Source organism: Electrona antarctica, assembly GCF_951216825.1.
Source record: "Electrona antarctica genome assembly, chromosome: 16".
Taxonomy (NCBI): Eukaryota; Metazoa; Chordata; class Actinopteri; order Myctophiformes; family Myctophidae; genus Electrona; species Electrona antarctica.
The window spans coordinates 28,137,492-28,151,695 of record NC_136797.1 but is presented as its reverse complement, the minus strand read 5'-3'; the positions used below and the strand labels follow the sequence as shown (position 1 = coordinate 28,151,695).

The window sequence follows — 14,204 nt, the reverse complement described above, 5'->3', positions numbered from 1 at the left end:
GACTTTAGTGTCAGGAGAGCCGGGGGGTTAGAACCCCAGGCGTCATCATATCCTCACCGTGTACAGCATCTCAACGCAGTCCTCAGAGAAGCCGTCATGGTTGTTGGGCTCCCCTGGTGCCCAGTAGGTCATGGTGACGTGGTGACCATCGTTCCAGCTGAACAGACCTGAAAACTGATGGTCATTGAGTCCAGTCCACACATGGCTGGTAGCTGGAGGGAACAACGTGAAGATGGTTGTCACAAAGCTGCCTTATTTGTGTTCCATTAACCGTTACAGCCAGTTCATCAGAGAGATCATATTCTATTATGTTTTATTTTCTTTACCGAGGTAAAGATAGCTCTCCAGCCACATCTGCTCCTTCATTGAGAGGATGGACACCAAGTTGGCCTCCAAATTACTGCATGCCCTCTGGGCGTCGTGCCATGTCTTTTGCGCGTCAAACGGCTTGTAGCAGAAGTCTCCAAACTCATACCAGTCCGCTCCCGAACATCTCAGCTCTGCAGGTTGAACGTACCGTTTGTTTGGTTGTTACAGTTATGAGCAATTCTTTTTGTATAAATGTTAAATTAACACAATACAGTCATTTTTTCTAAACATAACGTGATACGAAACAAAAACACTATTACATTGAAACCTTTTGCTTTAAATAGCAAATGTAAAAGTAATATGCTTATCCTTTAATCATTAGGTCAAGGGAATGCATGTTTGCCGTTCAACTCACCGCCATCTGCAAACGTGTAAGACACTGAATAGCTTCCATCAAATCTGCAGAAAACAGATTCCTTCCTTCTTTATTTGAGCTTTTATGTGCACTTTCTGAATTGTAACAATATGAGAAGGCGCTTATTGCGTGTCCATTACAGTTAGAACGTTGGTTTGGTACATACTGTGCGGAGGTGATGCCGTTCCTGGTGGAGCCGGCATAGAAGTCCTGTCCTTCTTTCTTCAGCAGAGTGCAGTCGCCTCCTACGTCGTTTAGAAGCACCCCTGCATGGATGGCTGCTGCACAGATGTTTGAGTCCTGTTACAGAGGAGAGAGAGACACAATATGGGAGACTGTTACTTGTTACTTAGGTTTGTTGTCTTGACCACGATGGCAAGAAGAGGAATTGGTTGCAGACCTCATGACCGGCTGCCTTGTGGGTGACAGGGAAATAAATGAGCAAACTTTACATAAAGGAAGTGTTGTAATAATGGCCGAATGTTGTCCTTTAATAGTACATTTTAGTGGAGTTAGTTAATATGAACTCACCCCACGGTATACTGTGCTTCCAAACACATTGTAAGGATCTCTGGCACATCCTGCTGGACAGTGGACACTGACAGTGGACACAATATACAGTAGCAGCATCAGACCATACAATCACACAATAAAGAATACAAAAGAAGATTAAGAACATGGGAATTGCACTTGTGTCCTTTGTATACATAGAAATGCTGTCTATACTGTACTGCTTTTTCCAAATAAAATAAATATTATTAAAAAAAAAGAACATGGGATATAACGATGTCAAAGCCACATTTTAATTGTTTCGAATTGATTTGAATTACTTACGTCATGCGGTCATTGGCAAAGTTGAAGTTAGGATAGTTAGCACATGTGATTGCATCTGTATTGAAAGAGAGCAAATACGTGCTATTACTCATGAGAGCCAATTAAGCACAGATTATATGTGAAAGCAAAGCTTACCTTCATATAGATCTAATCCTCATGTTATTTATTTGCAACTAGCATTCATGTTTATCACCATAAAAAGCTGGCTTGCTTACAATCAGGTGTGCATCCCAGGATGTCAAAGCGGAGGCCTGCCACTTCTTGGTACTCCAATGGCAAGATCCGGATGTACTGGGCTGACACAGGAGTACCAAGGAGCTGGGTCTCTACGGTGTTCCTGTCTGTGGCACCTGGGAAAGACTGAAACAACAACAACATAATTATCAAGAAAAAATAACGTACCTAAAAGTGGTCCATTTCTTTTCAAACAAGACACTTTGGGCAGTATTATACGTGTCTTACGTACCAGGTCTTATGACTTAACTTAAGACCTGGAGGCGTGGTCAATGCTGTTTGGCCACTCAGAATAGCCAAATGGCATTGATCACGCCTCCAGGTCTTAAGTTAAAGGCGCAGTGAAACGGAAATGGTGGACATTTTATTTTGAAGTTTCAGACGGTCTCAAGTTGAAACACCGCTATGAAGTTTCTGAACCAATCAGAGCGTCGCATCCCTTCAGGCGATGGGACGGTAGCTAGGGACTGTTGCTATGCTATACGCAGCAGCGTGGTGTGTGTTTGTTTACAAATCAAATAGACGGCCAGCTGTACCAGTTTACTGTTATGTGGCTTATTTCTACCCTATAATGTTTTCAGATACATATTTTAGCGTGATGATTAAGTTGAAACCGAGTAATACACTGTCTGGATGTTATCTGGAATGGGAATAATAAGGATTTCTGTAATCAATAGCAGCTGTGCTGCACGGATGCGCACATATGGAGAGGATACGGGTGAGCTTCATTTTTATTGGCTTTTATCGATGTGGGCCTCGACACGTCATCACGCAGCACGTTTTCGTTTTCAGGAAGTAATAAAAAATATATTTTTATGGACTTTTGATATAAAAACACACAAAAATGAGAATTTTCCCATGTTTTTGGCATCCATTGTTAGGTATGCTCATATGATGACCACGGAGATGGTCTAAAAGTGTGAAAAACGTATTTTTTCATTTCACTACACCTTTAAGTCATAAGACCTGGTACTTAAGACACGTATAATACTGCCCTTTCTCTCCATCACAACAGAGCAAGCGTTGCTCACCGGCCCATCAGCAGTATAGTCGGTCCAGGTGTTTCCATCCACACTGTGCTTGACGCTGAATTTGGTGACCCAGTGGTCGGCTGTAGGGCAACCCTGAACTACTATCGCAGTCACTTTCCTGGTCTCTCCGAAGTTCACCTGGATCCAGCTTGATGTCGCTGGAAGACAGGGCAGCAACTTAGGATGTATACAGTATGTATGTATGCGTGACATAACCCTATCTGTGACCTCACACGTCGCTGTAGCGCAGAACTCGGTCACATAGCGTTGCCATCAAGGACTGGGCGTGACGAATAGGTGTATTTTTTATTATTTTTACTTTCTTATTTCTTAATACTTTTACTTCTATTCCACTACATCTCAGAGGAAAATATTGTACTTTTACTCCACTACAACTATATTAAAACTTGAGTTGCTGGTAGATACATAGATTTACATAGATTTTGATTATTATTACAAAAAACACTAACCACTGTAGCCTTATAATGTATTTTGGCCATTTGAAAATAGCAGATCTACAAGTTCACAATGTGGCGCTATTTGATTGATTCCCGAGACACAGCGATGGCTGAGGTCACAGAGATAAAGACCAACTCAGCTGCTATTGTTGCATTCTCCTTTCCCATTGTTAATTAGCTGCATTTATTGATGCTACATACGGCTTCCAGCGGGCTTCCAGCAGGAGTTGCCATTCAAACGGGCCATGCTAGGAGCGAAGGAGGAAGCGAAGGAGGAAGCAGAGAGCTGGGAGTTTGTGATGTTTCCATCCTCCACACCTAGGCCCTGCAAACACACTGGGAGTACACACCAACATGTTATAAACACACTGGGAGTACACACCAACACTTGTTATATTACATAGTAGTTCATTCAAAACTGATGGTATGAATTGAGAGCTAGACGTTTTATATAGGTTTGGGCATAATAAAATCAGTTTGATTGATTTGACGTTAGTTTAAAAAAAAACGAAATAGACAGACAGACAGACAGACAGACAGACAGACAGACAGACAGACAGACAGACAGACAGACAGACAGACAGACAGACATGATTCTCAAAGTAAAAGACTTATTTATTTTGTAGTGCTCGGTCTCGGACAAACAAAACGAAACAAGGATATTCAATTGGTATTCATTAAAGTTTTGAGTCTCTTAACTTAAGATGAAATTAAGTAGCATAGGCTTATGAATTTAGTTGTATACTTTGTAACTCTGAATAGACTGCGTGGAACTATGCTGGAAAAGCCACCTTTCTGTTCACAGCTGTAGGTCATTTCCAGGTATTTGGAGACAGTAGGACAGGGGTCCGGATCCGCATGGGCGTACGCAAAGCAGAAGTCACGGTTGTCACATCTCTTCCTGTAAATAGGTAGGATCCCAGGCACATCGCAACTTCCTACAAAGTAAGAAGAGGTTTTGTTAAAATGATGCAGAGAATCTGCTAAATGCCTTTATGTTTGCTTCTTTAGCGCATTGTATGCAAAAATATAAAAATAAATCCAGTCAAGTCAGTGAGAAGTGCATTGATACATATTTTACACTTTAACAGGAACGATTAATTTATCAAACCTCATAAACACCTGGCATCTAATGGTGAAAAGCAAGGTTCTGAAGGGGCCATCAGATGACGTCACTCTAAAACAGTTTCCCAAACACTGGGTCGGGACCCATTTGTGGGTCGCAGACACATTGTTATGGGTCCCCTTAGTTGTTGTTTCCTACATTTGTTTTTTAATTATTATTTCAAAACACTTTCCAAAAATATTCCCAAAAAAGCAAAACCTTTCATGTAACTTTTCAGTAATTTCATGAAGAAATAAAAGAAAAATCTAAGAAATTCCCCAAATTAGAACAAATATTTTAGAACTAGTGAAAATAGCAGATCTACAAGCTCGAGCTTGTAGATCTGCTATTTTCACTAGTTTGGGTCCCGGGGCAAATACCGGTATCTAATTTCTGTTTTGGGTCACAGGCTAAAACGTTTTAGAACCAGTGCTCTACAATACAACAGAGAGCAACATCAATTGGCACAAAACCAGCCAACAGAGATGCCTAGTTCAGTAACTCGATTTTCACTAGATGACGTAAGGCTTCACGCAGATTTGAGGTTTCTGTACCTGCTCCTGATCCATCGAGGTGCGGACAGATGTCGTCACTCCTGCGGCCATAGAACGCTGACTGGATGTTGATGACGCTTTCCTCTGGGCAGTGGAGCACAGCGGTGGAGTCCTGGCACACCAGCGCAGTCATATACCCTACATGACAAACAACAACCAGATTTGACATATTTCTGATAACGTGTACTGCACTAAGTACTCATTTTATAGATGTCGTCCCCTTCAAAATACACAGAGTGAAAGTTGCCATTTTCAAGACAGTTGGCCGCCATACGTACCGTCATGAGGTGGTGGAGGCTCCGGCGTGTTGGCTGAAAGAACCAAAATCGCTGTTACAAAACAAGCTTCTGCCCGTTAAATGGAAATGAAACGTTAAATGAAACGTTTTTTGTGGAGTGAGTATATATTATGTGCTATTTTTCAATATCCAGTGCAAAAATCAGAAATCACACAGATGCTTCCTCGGTTTCATGGGTTAAGAGTTAAGACAATACCGCTAATAACTCTTACCTCTACGCTTGCAGACGTAGCCTCTTTTAGAGTTGCAATTGTCATCATTCCATTTGCCAGAGCCAATTAGCATGGTGAGACAGTCTTCACCGTAATAATCGTCCGGATTTCCTGGGAGGAAAGAGAAAGCAAGGGAAACGTATAGTGAGTCCCACATAATGACTCGTAAATAGCCCGACACAAACTCACGATACTGTATGTCACAACATGAAGCATTGTCAGTTTGTAGGACAGCAATTCATTGGCGTGGTATGAATTATGAATCCAACTTTCTATGGTCAGTGGTTCCAAAACATTTTACTGTAGCTCATGACCCAAAGGAGAAGTTAGAAGTTTTGGCTTGTAGATCTGCTATTTTCACTACTTCTTAACCGTGTTTTAATTTATTTAGGGAAAAGTTGTGATTTTTGGGGGGATGTTTATATATATATATATATATATATATATATATCTTATGAAATATTAGTCACGACCCATACAAATTGGTCCACAACCCAAACATGGGTCCCGACCCACGGTCGGGGAAACAGTGTTCTATGTGGTTTCATTGGTGAACTGTACCTCCATTCCAGTGGATGTATTTGAAAGGTGAGCCATCGTTCCACTCCCAGCCCCCCTCGGTGACAGAGTCATGACCGCCCAGCCACAAGGAGATCCCCGTGGGAGCCAGCTTCGCCATGGCTGGGAGGATACAGAAAAAGAGCATGGGATATGATAATTTATTTTTTTATATATATTTACCAGCGAGTCTGTATATGATGCTAAATCACCCTCATTTATCACGAGGGGACAATAAAGTACGACATAAAAAAATTACACCTGTGTGAAGTGAGGGGCGCCTCTTGTCATGACGTAAATTCTCCATTCATTGTCAATTACTGTTTGTATAAGAAGAAAATACTGATTTGCTCGTCCGTCCACATATGACAAAAATTCTCCATTCATTGTCAATGGGAATTTAATGTGTGTGCAAGACAAAAATGTACACTAATAGCTGAATATAGGAGGGGCTAGCGCCCCTCAAAAAACATGAAGGATTACAATAGACAAAGCTTTGTTCCAATGGATGTCCGATGCTCGCCAGTTCTCCTCCCTGGTTGACGCAGTCAGCTCTGGCTTCAGACCACTTCCTCATAGAAAGGTAGTTGAACAGGTAGCAGTAGTCCGTCAAGTGTCCCTCTGTCCACGAACCACATGTCTCACTCCAATCTGTTATCATACAAACACATATTCCTCTATCAATCTATAAATGTGCGTGTGCGTGTGCGTGTGCGTGTGTGTGTGTGTGTGTGTGTGTGTGTGTGTGTGAGAGAGAGAGAGTGTGTATGTGCGCGTGCATGCGTGTGTGTGTGTGTGTGTTTGTGTGCGCGCGCGTGTGTGCGTGTGCGTGTATGTGCATTTGTATGTGTGTGTTTGTGTGTGTGTGTGTGTGTGTGTGTGTGTGTGCGTGTGGACCTCCCGGGCTTAACTTGCGCACCGTATGACTTAAAATGTGTCACCAATGATGACCCGTAGCCATGGTCATCGGCCATATGACCCCCACATATCCTCTGTGGCTAGCCTCTTATAGAGCTACGCCATAAAAATGCAGTTTAGATATAACTGTATAAATGCATAAAAGATGAGTAATTAGCAGCATTGATGTTTTTACCTGGTCCAGAGGTTGGAGGTTGAGGTGGAGGACCTGTCCCAGCCACTGTGGACAATATAAATGCCAATTATGTAAAAAAAGGTGATGAAAACAAAATGAATATTCAGACACAATATTTGATGGCACCAAACCTTTTTTGCAGATGAATTCCTTTGTAACGGTACAGAAGTCATCGTTGAGTGAACCAGCTTCAACGTGGTTGAACCCTCTAAGGTTGGCACAGTCCTCGTCTCCCTGCCAGTTGTCTGGTTGGTCAGTAGCCCAGGGCAGGTAGTCCTGAAGTACATATCACAGTACAATTCACTTTTAATTTTTACACTTTTTACACTGAACGATGTATCCTTAACTCACAGCCTGGACAATCAATATGTTTATGTATTCCGTTTGTGGACATCTTGGTGTATGTTCATTTTGTGAGTGTCTTGTTAGCCCGAGCGGGCTGGGCATCTTGTGGTGCAGGACACTATAATACAATACAAAAAAAATCACACCTGTGTCTTCACACAGGTGTGATTTTTTTGAGGGGCGCTCTTATCATCATACATCATCTCATTCTGGCCAATCACAATTTGCGTCCTCACTTTTCCGTCTTCACTTTTCTGCCCTCACTTTAGTCTTGAACAATAATTATGTACTTGGCTCAGCCAATAAAATCATCGCTATATGGGGTGATCAGCCAATCACAAGCCAATGTTTATGTTCACACAAACCCAGAAAGCTGGGCATAGGGTTAACCTGTTATTTCAATGGTAGTGGATGGAGAGAAAGGATTTTTGTAATTCGAGTTGATCGGCATAATATCTGTCGTTCATTCATGACACATATCACTTACAGCTGGGGTTCCATCTGTGTATATCCAAGTTCCTTCCGTCGCTGTGTCGCTCAAGCCGACCCAGGCTTCACCTGGCATGTGAGCTACAGCCGGGATAGAAAATATGGTTATAAAAAGAATACTGCTTTAACTCTGGCATTGTCTGTTCTTTTGGATTATTACTGACTGAACTACTAGTAGGATGTGTACTACACCTTGACATAATATGTCAAGATTCTCAAAAGTTATCCTTAGCAGGCATGCCTGTTAAGGATAGACTACAACATTAATTCATATATTCACTGTTGAAAGCCTGTTGACAGTGACACTGTACATATACAGTACTATATACTGTATTTATCTCCAGGGTCAATAAACATGCATCTTATCTTATAGGATAATGCTAGTGTTGTCTCTCTCAGGATGGTTCAGTTCTCAAAGAATATAAAAGTGGTGCAACTACACATTTATTGTTATAGTTACTGTACATTAGAAGGCATCTGTGTCATAAGTACTCTCCGTAACCATGCTCGTTTTTTTGGTTGCTCACCATAGCAACCATGCTCGTTTTTTTGGTACGAACAAACACGGGTACACGGGTACAAAGCCAGTTGTTGGAGTGGTTTGCACCACTCAAAAAGGCAACCTATGTACACCTGTAGTTAAAGGGGTGTAAGTGTTATTTGTGTTCAAATAATCGATATAACAATATATCAATTATCTTATGTTGTGTTTTATTATTTATTGTCTTGGATGTGATTTTCTGATGAGAGTGGTTGTGGTTTTTAATCCATTCATTTCCCTTCGGGTTCTATTCTATACTAATCCAACATTTTTAATATTCACTGACAGTTGTTGTCTGGGACTGTGGGACACTCACCAGTCAGGAAGCTGAGCTCTTCCGGAGAGTGGAAGCTGGCCAGGTTTCCTCCCTGGTTGATGCAGAATGTGGAGGCAGTGTTCCAGTTCACCACCGACTCTGTCTCAAAGTGGTAGCAGGACTCTCCATTCAGCAAGTATCCAGGGTCACAGTGGGAGCCTGGAACAGCAACATCACATATGATTTGATTATTTTATTTATTTAAGCTTTCATCTGCTCCAGGCTAGACAAAAAATAAAATAAACCTTCCCAGATTCAAGATTCAGGCATTTTATTGTTCTTTCTTCTTATATACGAGTACAAAAGAGTAAATAAAAGTCTTTGGTTTAGGTTCCTCAGCATTGTTATTTCAAAGACATAACGAATATTAACGACAGTATAGTGTAAAGGCTAATATAAATAGAAATATGAAATCCATATGTGTGTGTGTGTGTGTGTGTGTGTGTGTGTGTGTGTGCGTGCGTGCGTGCGTGCGTGCGTACGTGCGTGCGTGCGTGCGTGCGTGCGTGCGTGCGTGTATAATATATATTATTGATGTCTGATAAGTGCCACAGTATAACAGAGGAGGGTGTACATGTGGTATTACTAACCAGGAGTTGAAGTAGGTTTCACATTCTGACCACCTGTCATCTCACAAATATAACCATGACTTTTGAAGCAGCTGGTTGTTTCCCATTTGCCCGCGTAATTTCCTGTAGTAAAGTGAAACAGTGGGTAAAAAAGGTTTTATATTTTTATTATTAGGCTATTTATTGATTTGTGCACCAAGCTGATTGAATCCACTCTCCCGCCACGGGGAACACAAGACCCGCTGCGTTATACAGACAGTGGTGTTCTCGCCACATATCGACAACGATAAGTCTCCGCTTGTCTTGGCTTGCAATATTATTTTTATTCCAAGCACTTTTTGTCTTGCGAATGCAGGAGCAGTATATGCTCTGATTTTGTTGACTAAAACTATGACGAAAAATGCTCGTCAACTACCTTTTTTCACCAGGGAAAACGGAATAAAAATTAAGCTATGATGACTCAGTGGCCTTGTGGTTAGAGTGTCCGCCCTGAGACTGGGAGGCCGGGTTCAATCCCCGGCCGGCTCATACCAAAGACTCTAAAAATGGGACCCAGTGCCTCCCTGCTTGACACTCTGTTGGATTGGGGGTAAGTCCCTGCGACATACTAGCGTCATGTCCAGGGGGTGTACTTGTACATCAAGCTGCCTCACGCTACAGAAACAGGAGATAGGCTCCGGGCCTCATGGCTCGGCAAGGCTACTTACTTTATGATGACTAAAACTAGAAGTGTTGTAAAAGGCTTAATTGTGTTAACCTGTGAAGATCTGTCCACAGTCCCATTGGTTGGGAGTGTTTTGAGGCCATCCAGAACCCCAGTTGGACACCTCGATCGTACTCTTGTCCACCCATTTAAACACCCCGTCTTGGTCCTGGTCTGGTGATATTACAAAACAGAAATTAAATGTCACATCCATTTAGATGCTGCTCTTTATCAGAATTACACCACAATTGAAATCTGAATAATCACCAGGTTGATTCCTAAGTACAGTATATGACACGGGTGTGCATCGCATATCATATTCAACCACAGTACCTGATATACCGATCCAGATGTCAGGAACGTCCACTTGGTGAAAATCTGGGAGGTATCCATTGATGAAGTACTGTTCCTCCAGGCTATACACACACATACAGTCGTGGAAGAAGCACTCAGAAATGTTACTTGAGTAAAAGTATCAATACCGCTGTGCAATAGAAAGATACTCTGTTACATGTTAAAGGCCAGTGTTCACATTTATTATTATTATTAGAGTAAAAGTACAAAAGTATTGGCATGAAAATATACTCAAAAGTACTCAAACGTTCTAAAATATCAGATCTACAAGGTTTGTAGATCTACAAGCGGAGGAGACACATCACATGATCAGGTGTCCCCATAAGATCAAACAGTATAGGGTCAGTAGCGACAAGGGACTACATTACAAGGGGGCTTGAGAATGGACCAAATTACTACATTGGGAGAAAAAGGGAAGAAAAGTACTGTTTAAAAAAAATGTATTATGCAATGGCCTATGAGATGTAGTAACCTGTGAAGGACTGGGGTAAATGAAACCCACATGAAGACCAACCTTAGCCTAAATGTAGTTGTCACAGCAAAATGTTAATTTAATTCATCCTTCACCTGTGTATTATCAGCAGGTTGGCCCCCAGTTGGATACACGCTCTATGAGACTCATGGAAGTTGGTCAGGAGGTCCGGATTACTGACCATCCAGTAACAGCTGCCACTGAAGCTCTCCCAGCCAGCAGGGCAGACGGCTAGGAGTCAATAAGATATATACGTCATATTTAGTACTACTATATTGGCATTAATATAACGATTGGGTGGGTAAAGTTTTCTTTGCTTATTTCCAAAGCAATCAATCTTACTGTTGAGTCCTCGTTTGCACATGTAAGGACGTTCTTGTCGACACAAGTGAGACCTCCACTTCCCGAACTCATCGCTTGTGTCCTTGATTAACGCGGCACACGCACCTCCATTTGGATCACTGTGTTGTTGGATCACATTGAAATAGATCACAGAAATATCGAAAGCATTCTTGCACACGTCAACATCTTAACCCATTTTGGACTGAGGTCGATTTAAAAAAAGGCTTCTAAATCCTAATTTCTTTCTGAAAAACATATGTTTCTATGTCAGTGGTGCTCAACCTTTTTCATGTCAAGGACCCCCATAATTATCTCCATTGGGCCACGGACCCCCATCTCAAAATATGTAGTTCCAGGGACCCCCCAGAAGCAAATATTTTAGTTAAAAATGTTCGCTCTGAAATATATATTCAATGATTTGTGCCACATTTGAAAGATTTTTCAAAAATAGCAGACCTAGCGCGCCACTCGGTGGCGCGCTATGAGCTTGTAGATCTGCTATTTTTCAATAGCCAAAGCATAACATAATGCTAACACCAAAAGGGGTTCCTGCCCAAAATGGGTTAATTGCATGAATACTTGTATACATAGATATGGTATAATGATAGTCGTACACTGGAGAGGGTTCACCCGTCCCCCAGTTCAGGAATGGATCACTATCAGGGGGCTGAGGGGTCGAGGCATCAGACCAGGTAAAAGCAGTGCTGCCAGCTTCAACCTCACATGATATCTTGTTGCATTTCTGTTAAAAACAACAAAGTGCGTTTTAGAAATACATCACAATACAACAGCAAAACACAAATAAATAAATAAATAAACCACCATCATATAGCAGAGTATAAATTGATGCTGCAACCTGAAACCTATTTTAAAGAAATAAAAGTTATTATAACCAATATGTAGCCCTACTGTATATTAACGTTTTAACTAGTATAGGCTACAGTGGTTGGACCTTGGAGGTGGACGCAACACCCCTCATGCCCGGGGGTTCCTCATCCAAGAGACCAGGGTTTGAATCCTGGTAGGACATACATGTTACGGACTGCAGCTTTTAAGCAGGACTCTCACCAGTGTGGAATATCCCAACCAGAGGTCGTAATATGAATTGTCCAATCGACTGACGACATACTGCTCCTCTTCAGTTGTGATGATGGACACCAGGTCCCCTCCTTCTCTCACACAGTCATATCGGGCTGCTGACCAGCTCTTTGTGGTTTCAGACTTCAGCTTGTAACAGTTGGAGCCGTACTGCCTCCAGCCGTTAGCATTGTCACACTGGGTGGGAAGATTGGCTGAGGAGAGATGAAGAGAAATGTTTAAAAAAAATAAAAGACAAACAAACCTTAAAGATGGAGTGCCGTATTTGTATGTTTTGTTTGTTTCTATGGAGTTAACATTACTCTATAAATGGTTAGAATATTCAAACATGTCTTCCCTGTGTATTTTTGGCTTAATTCTTAAGAGTCAGAAGGCCTAATTGAAAATACACAATTTTTGTGACATCATAACCCTAACAAAACTTTTGGTCATTTCATCGTCTACTCAGGCTTATATGTGAACACCCCAGAGCCCAGACAGTTTTTAAGTTGCTCAATTCAGTATTTAGTTTTTAAAAAATAAAGCAAATCCCACTCAGATTGATAGATTATAGATAATAATTATGATAGATTAATCGAAAACACCCATACTTTATTCTGGTGACTGATATTGTCCATCTAATACGTGAGGGGGCATGTTTTCTTTTTGAGGGGGCATCTTTTCATTTTTTTTTAATAATTATTTTGGAAAAGAAGCACCTCCAGCAGGAGGACGGAGGAGACGAAAAAATCTAAACAATTATTAATAATAAATGAAAACAGTAAGTAAAAAAAACACGGCCCCTCACGTATTAGAAGGACAATATCAGTCACCAGAAAAAAGGACAGGTATTTTCGATGAACCTATCATGGGTGCGGGAAGCTGAAATGAATATCTTAAAAACTTAAAAACTGTCTGGGGTGTTCACATAAGCCTGAGTAGATGAAAAGTTTTTTTGAAAGTGAAATATCCCTTTGTGGCCAACATGTCCGGTGGACCTACGGTTACGGATTTTGCAGATGTACTGCCTCTTGATATTGCAGTGTTCATCATTCCAATGTCCAAGGTCTCCTTGTACCTGACCACAGTCCTCCCCAGGAGGGTCACCCCAGTTATCAGGCTGACCTGGAGCCCATGACCTGGAGAGGAGAGGAGAGGAGAGGAGAGGAGAGGAGAGGAGAGGAGAGGAGAGGAGAGGAATTCTGACTTTATTCTACAACCACAGTATAGTTATTCCAGACAGTACCACATTTAACTGACAATAGTTAGTCAAGTGTCAATTGTCTGTTCTTATGAATTAGCTGCATGTAAAAACCTATACAAAAAGTACTGTATGGCTTATTATTTAATGGTTACGTGGGCTGACTTTGTTTTTACAGACATATTTTCACATTAACTTCATAAAATAAATTATTTTACATACGCTAAATATACGTTAAATGTGCTTCCGTCAGACCACTCCCAAATGCCTTCTGCAGCGACATCATTCAGGCCGATCCAGTAGATCAATGTTCCAATCTGTGTCCGGACCCATTGCTACAAATTTCAAGCAGAAATGTGTAGATAATTACACAATCTGAAAGGATTTACATATTTGAGTCAAATTGAGATGCCTATAATGAATATCTATATAGTACGTGTGTGTGTGTGTGTGTGTGTGTGTGTGTGTGTGTGTGTGCCGTATGTGTTTGAGCGTACAGTAATCATGTCATCAATGGGTTTTCTCATCTCACCCTCTCATGATAGTCATTTATACTCATCAGGTCACTTCCTTCTCCTTGACCCAGACAGAAGGTGTGGGCCTCTCCCCACGTCTTGGTATCCACAGAGAAGTAGTAACATTTGCCGTCCCATGGCCTCCAGCCTTGCGGACACTGACTGTAGACTTTAACCAT

The 14,204-nt window shown here is 41.5% G+C and overlaps 1 protein-coding gene across 1 annotated transcript in view; it reads right to left on the bottom strand.

Annotated features, from left to right (window-relative positions):
- Window positions 1-14,204, bottom strand: part of LOC306939381 (lymphocyte antigen 75) — a gene marked incomplete at both ends in the record, with an annotated part of 23,414 nt that extends 9,210 nt beyond the window's left edge. Inside the window, 27 exons of the mRNA XM_079523968.1 lie at window positions 58-212; window positions 327-500; window positions 725-768; window positions 891-1,024; window positions 1,256-1,322; window positions 1,559-1,613; window positions 1,774-1,918; window positions 2,824-2,981; window positions 3,483-3,617; window positions 4,073-4,219; window positions 4,941-5,078; window positions 5,219-5,251; window positions 5,451-5,561; window positions 6,012-6,131; window positions 6,492-6,659; window positions 7,233-7,377; window positions 7,934-8,016; window positions 8,793-8,951; window positions 10,119-10,238; window positions 10,398-10,480; window positions 10,986-11,121; window positions 11,233-11,351; window positions 11,847-11,974; window positions 12,301-12,524; window positions 13,312-13,448; window positions 13,766-13,845; window positions 14,043-14,204. Of these exons, the coding sequence (XP_079380094.1) occupies window positions 58-212; window positions 327-500; window positions 725-768; window positions 891-1,024; window positions 1,256-1,322; window positions 1,559-1,613; window positions 1,774-1,918; window positions 2,824-2,981; window positions 3,483-3,617; window positions 4,073-4,219; window positions 4,941-5,078; window positions 5,219-5,251; window positions 5,451-5,561; window positions 6,012-6,131; window positions 6,492-6,659; window positions 7,233-7,377; window positions 7,934-8,016; window positions 8,793-8,951; window positions 10,119-10,238; window positions 10,398-10,480; window positions 10,986-11,121; window positions 11,233-11,351; window positions 11,847-11,974; window positions 12,301-12,524; window positions 13,312-13,448; window positions 13,766-13,845; window positions 14,043-14,204 (3,360 nt within the window). The remainder of the gene's footprint in view (window positions 1-57; window positions 213-326; window positions 501-724; window positions 769-890; window positions 1,025-1,255; window positions 1,323-1,558; window positions 1,614-1,773; window positions 1,919-2,823; window positions 2,982-3,482; window positions 3,618-4,072; window positions 4,220-4,940; window positions 5,079-5,218; window positions 5,252-5,450; window positions 5,562-6,011; window positions 6,132-6,491; window positions 6,660-7,232; window positions 7,378-7,933; window positions 8,017-8,792; window positions 8,952-10,118; window positions 10,239-10,397; window positions 10,481-10,985; window positions 11,122-11,232; window positions 11,352-11,846; window positions 11,975-12,300; window positions 12,525-13,311; window positions 13,449-13,765; window positions 13,846-14,042) is intronic.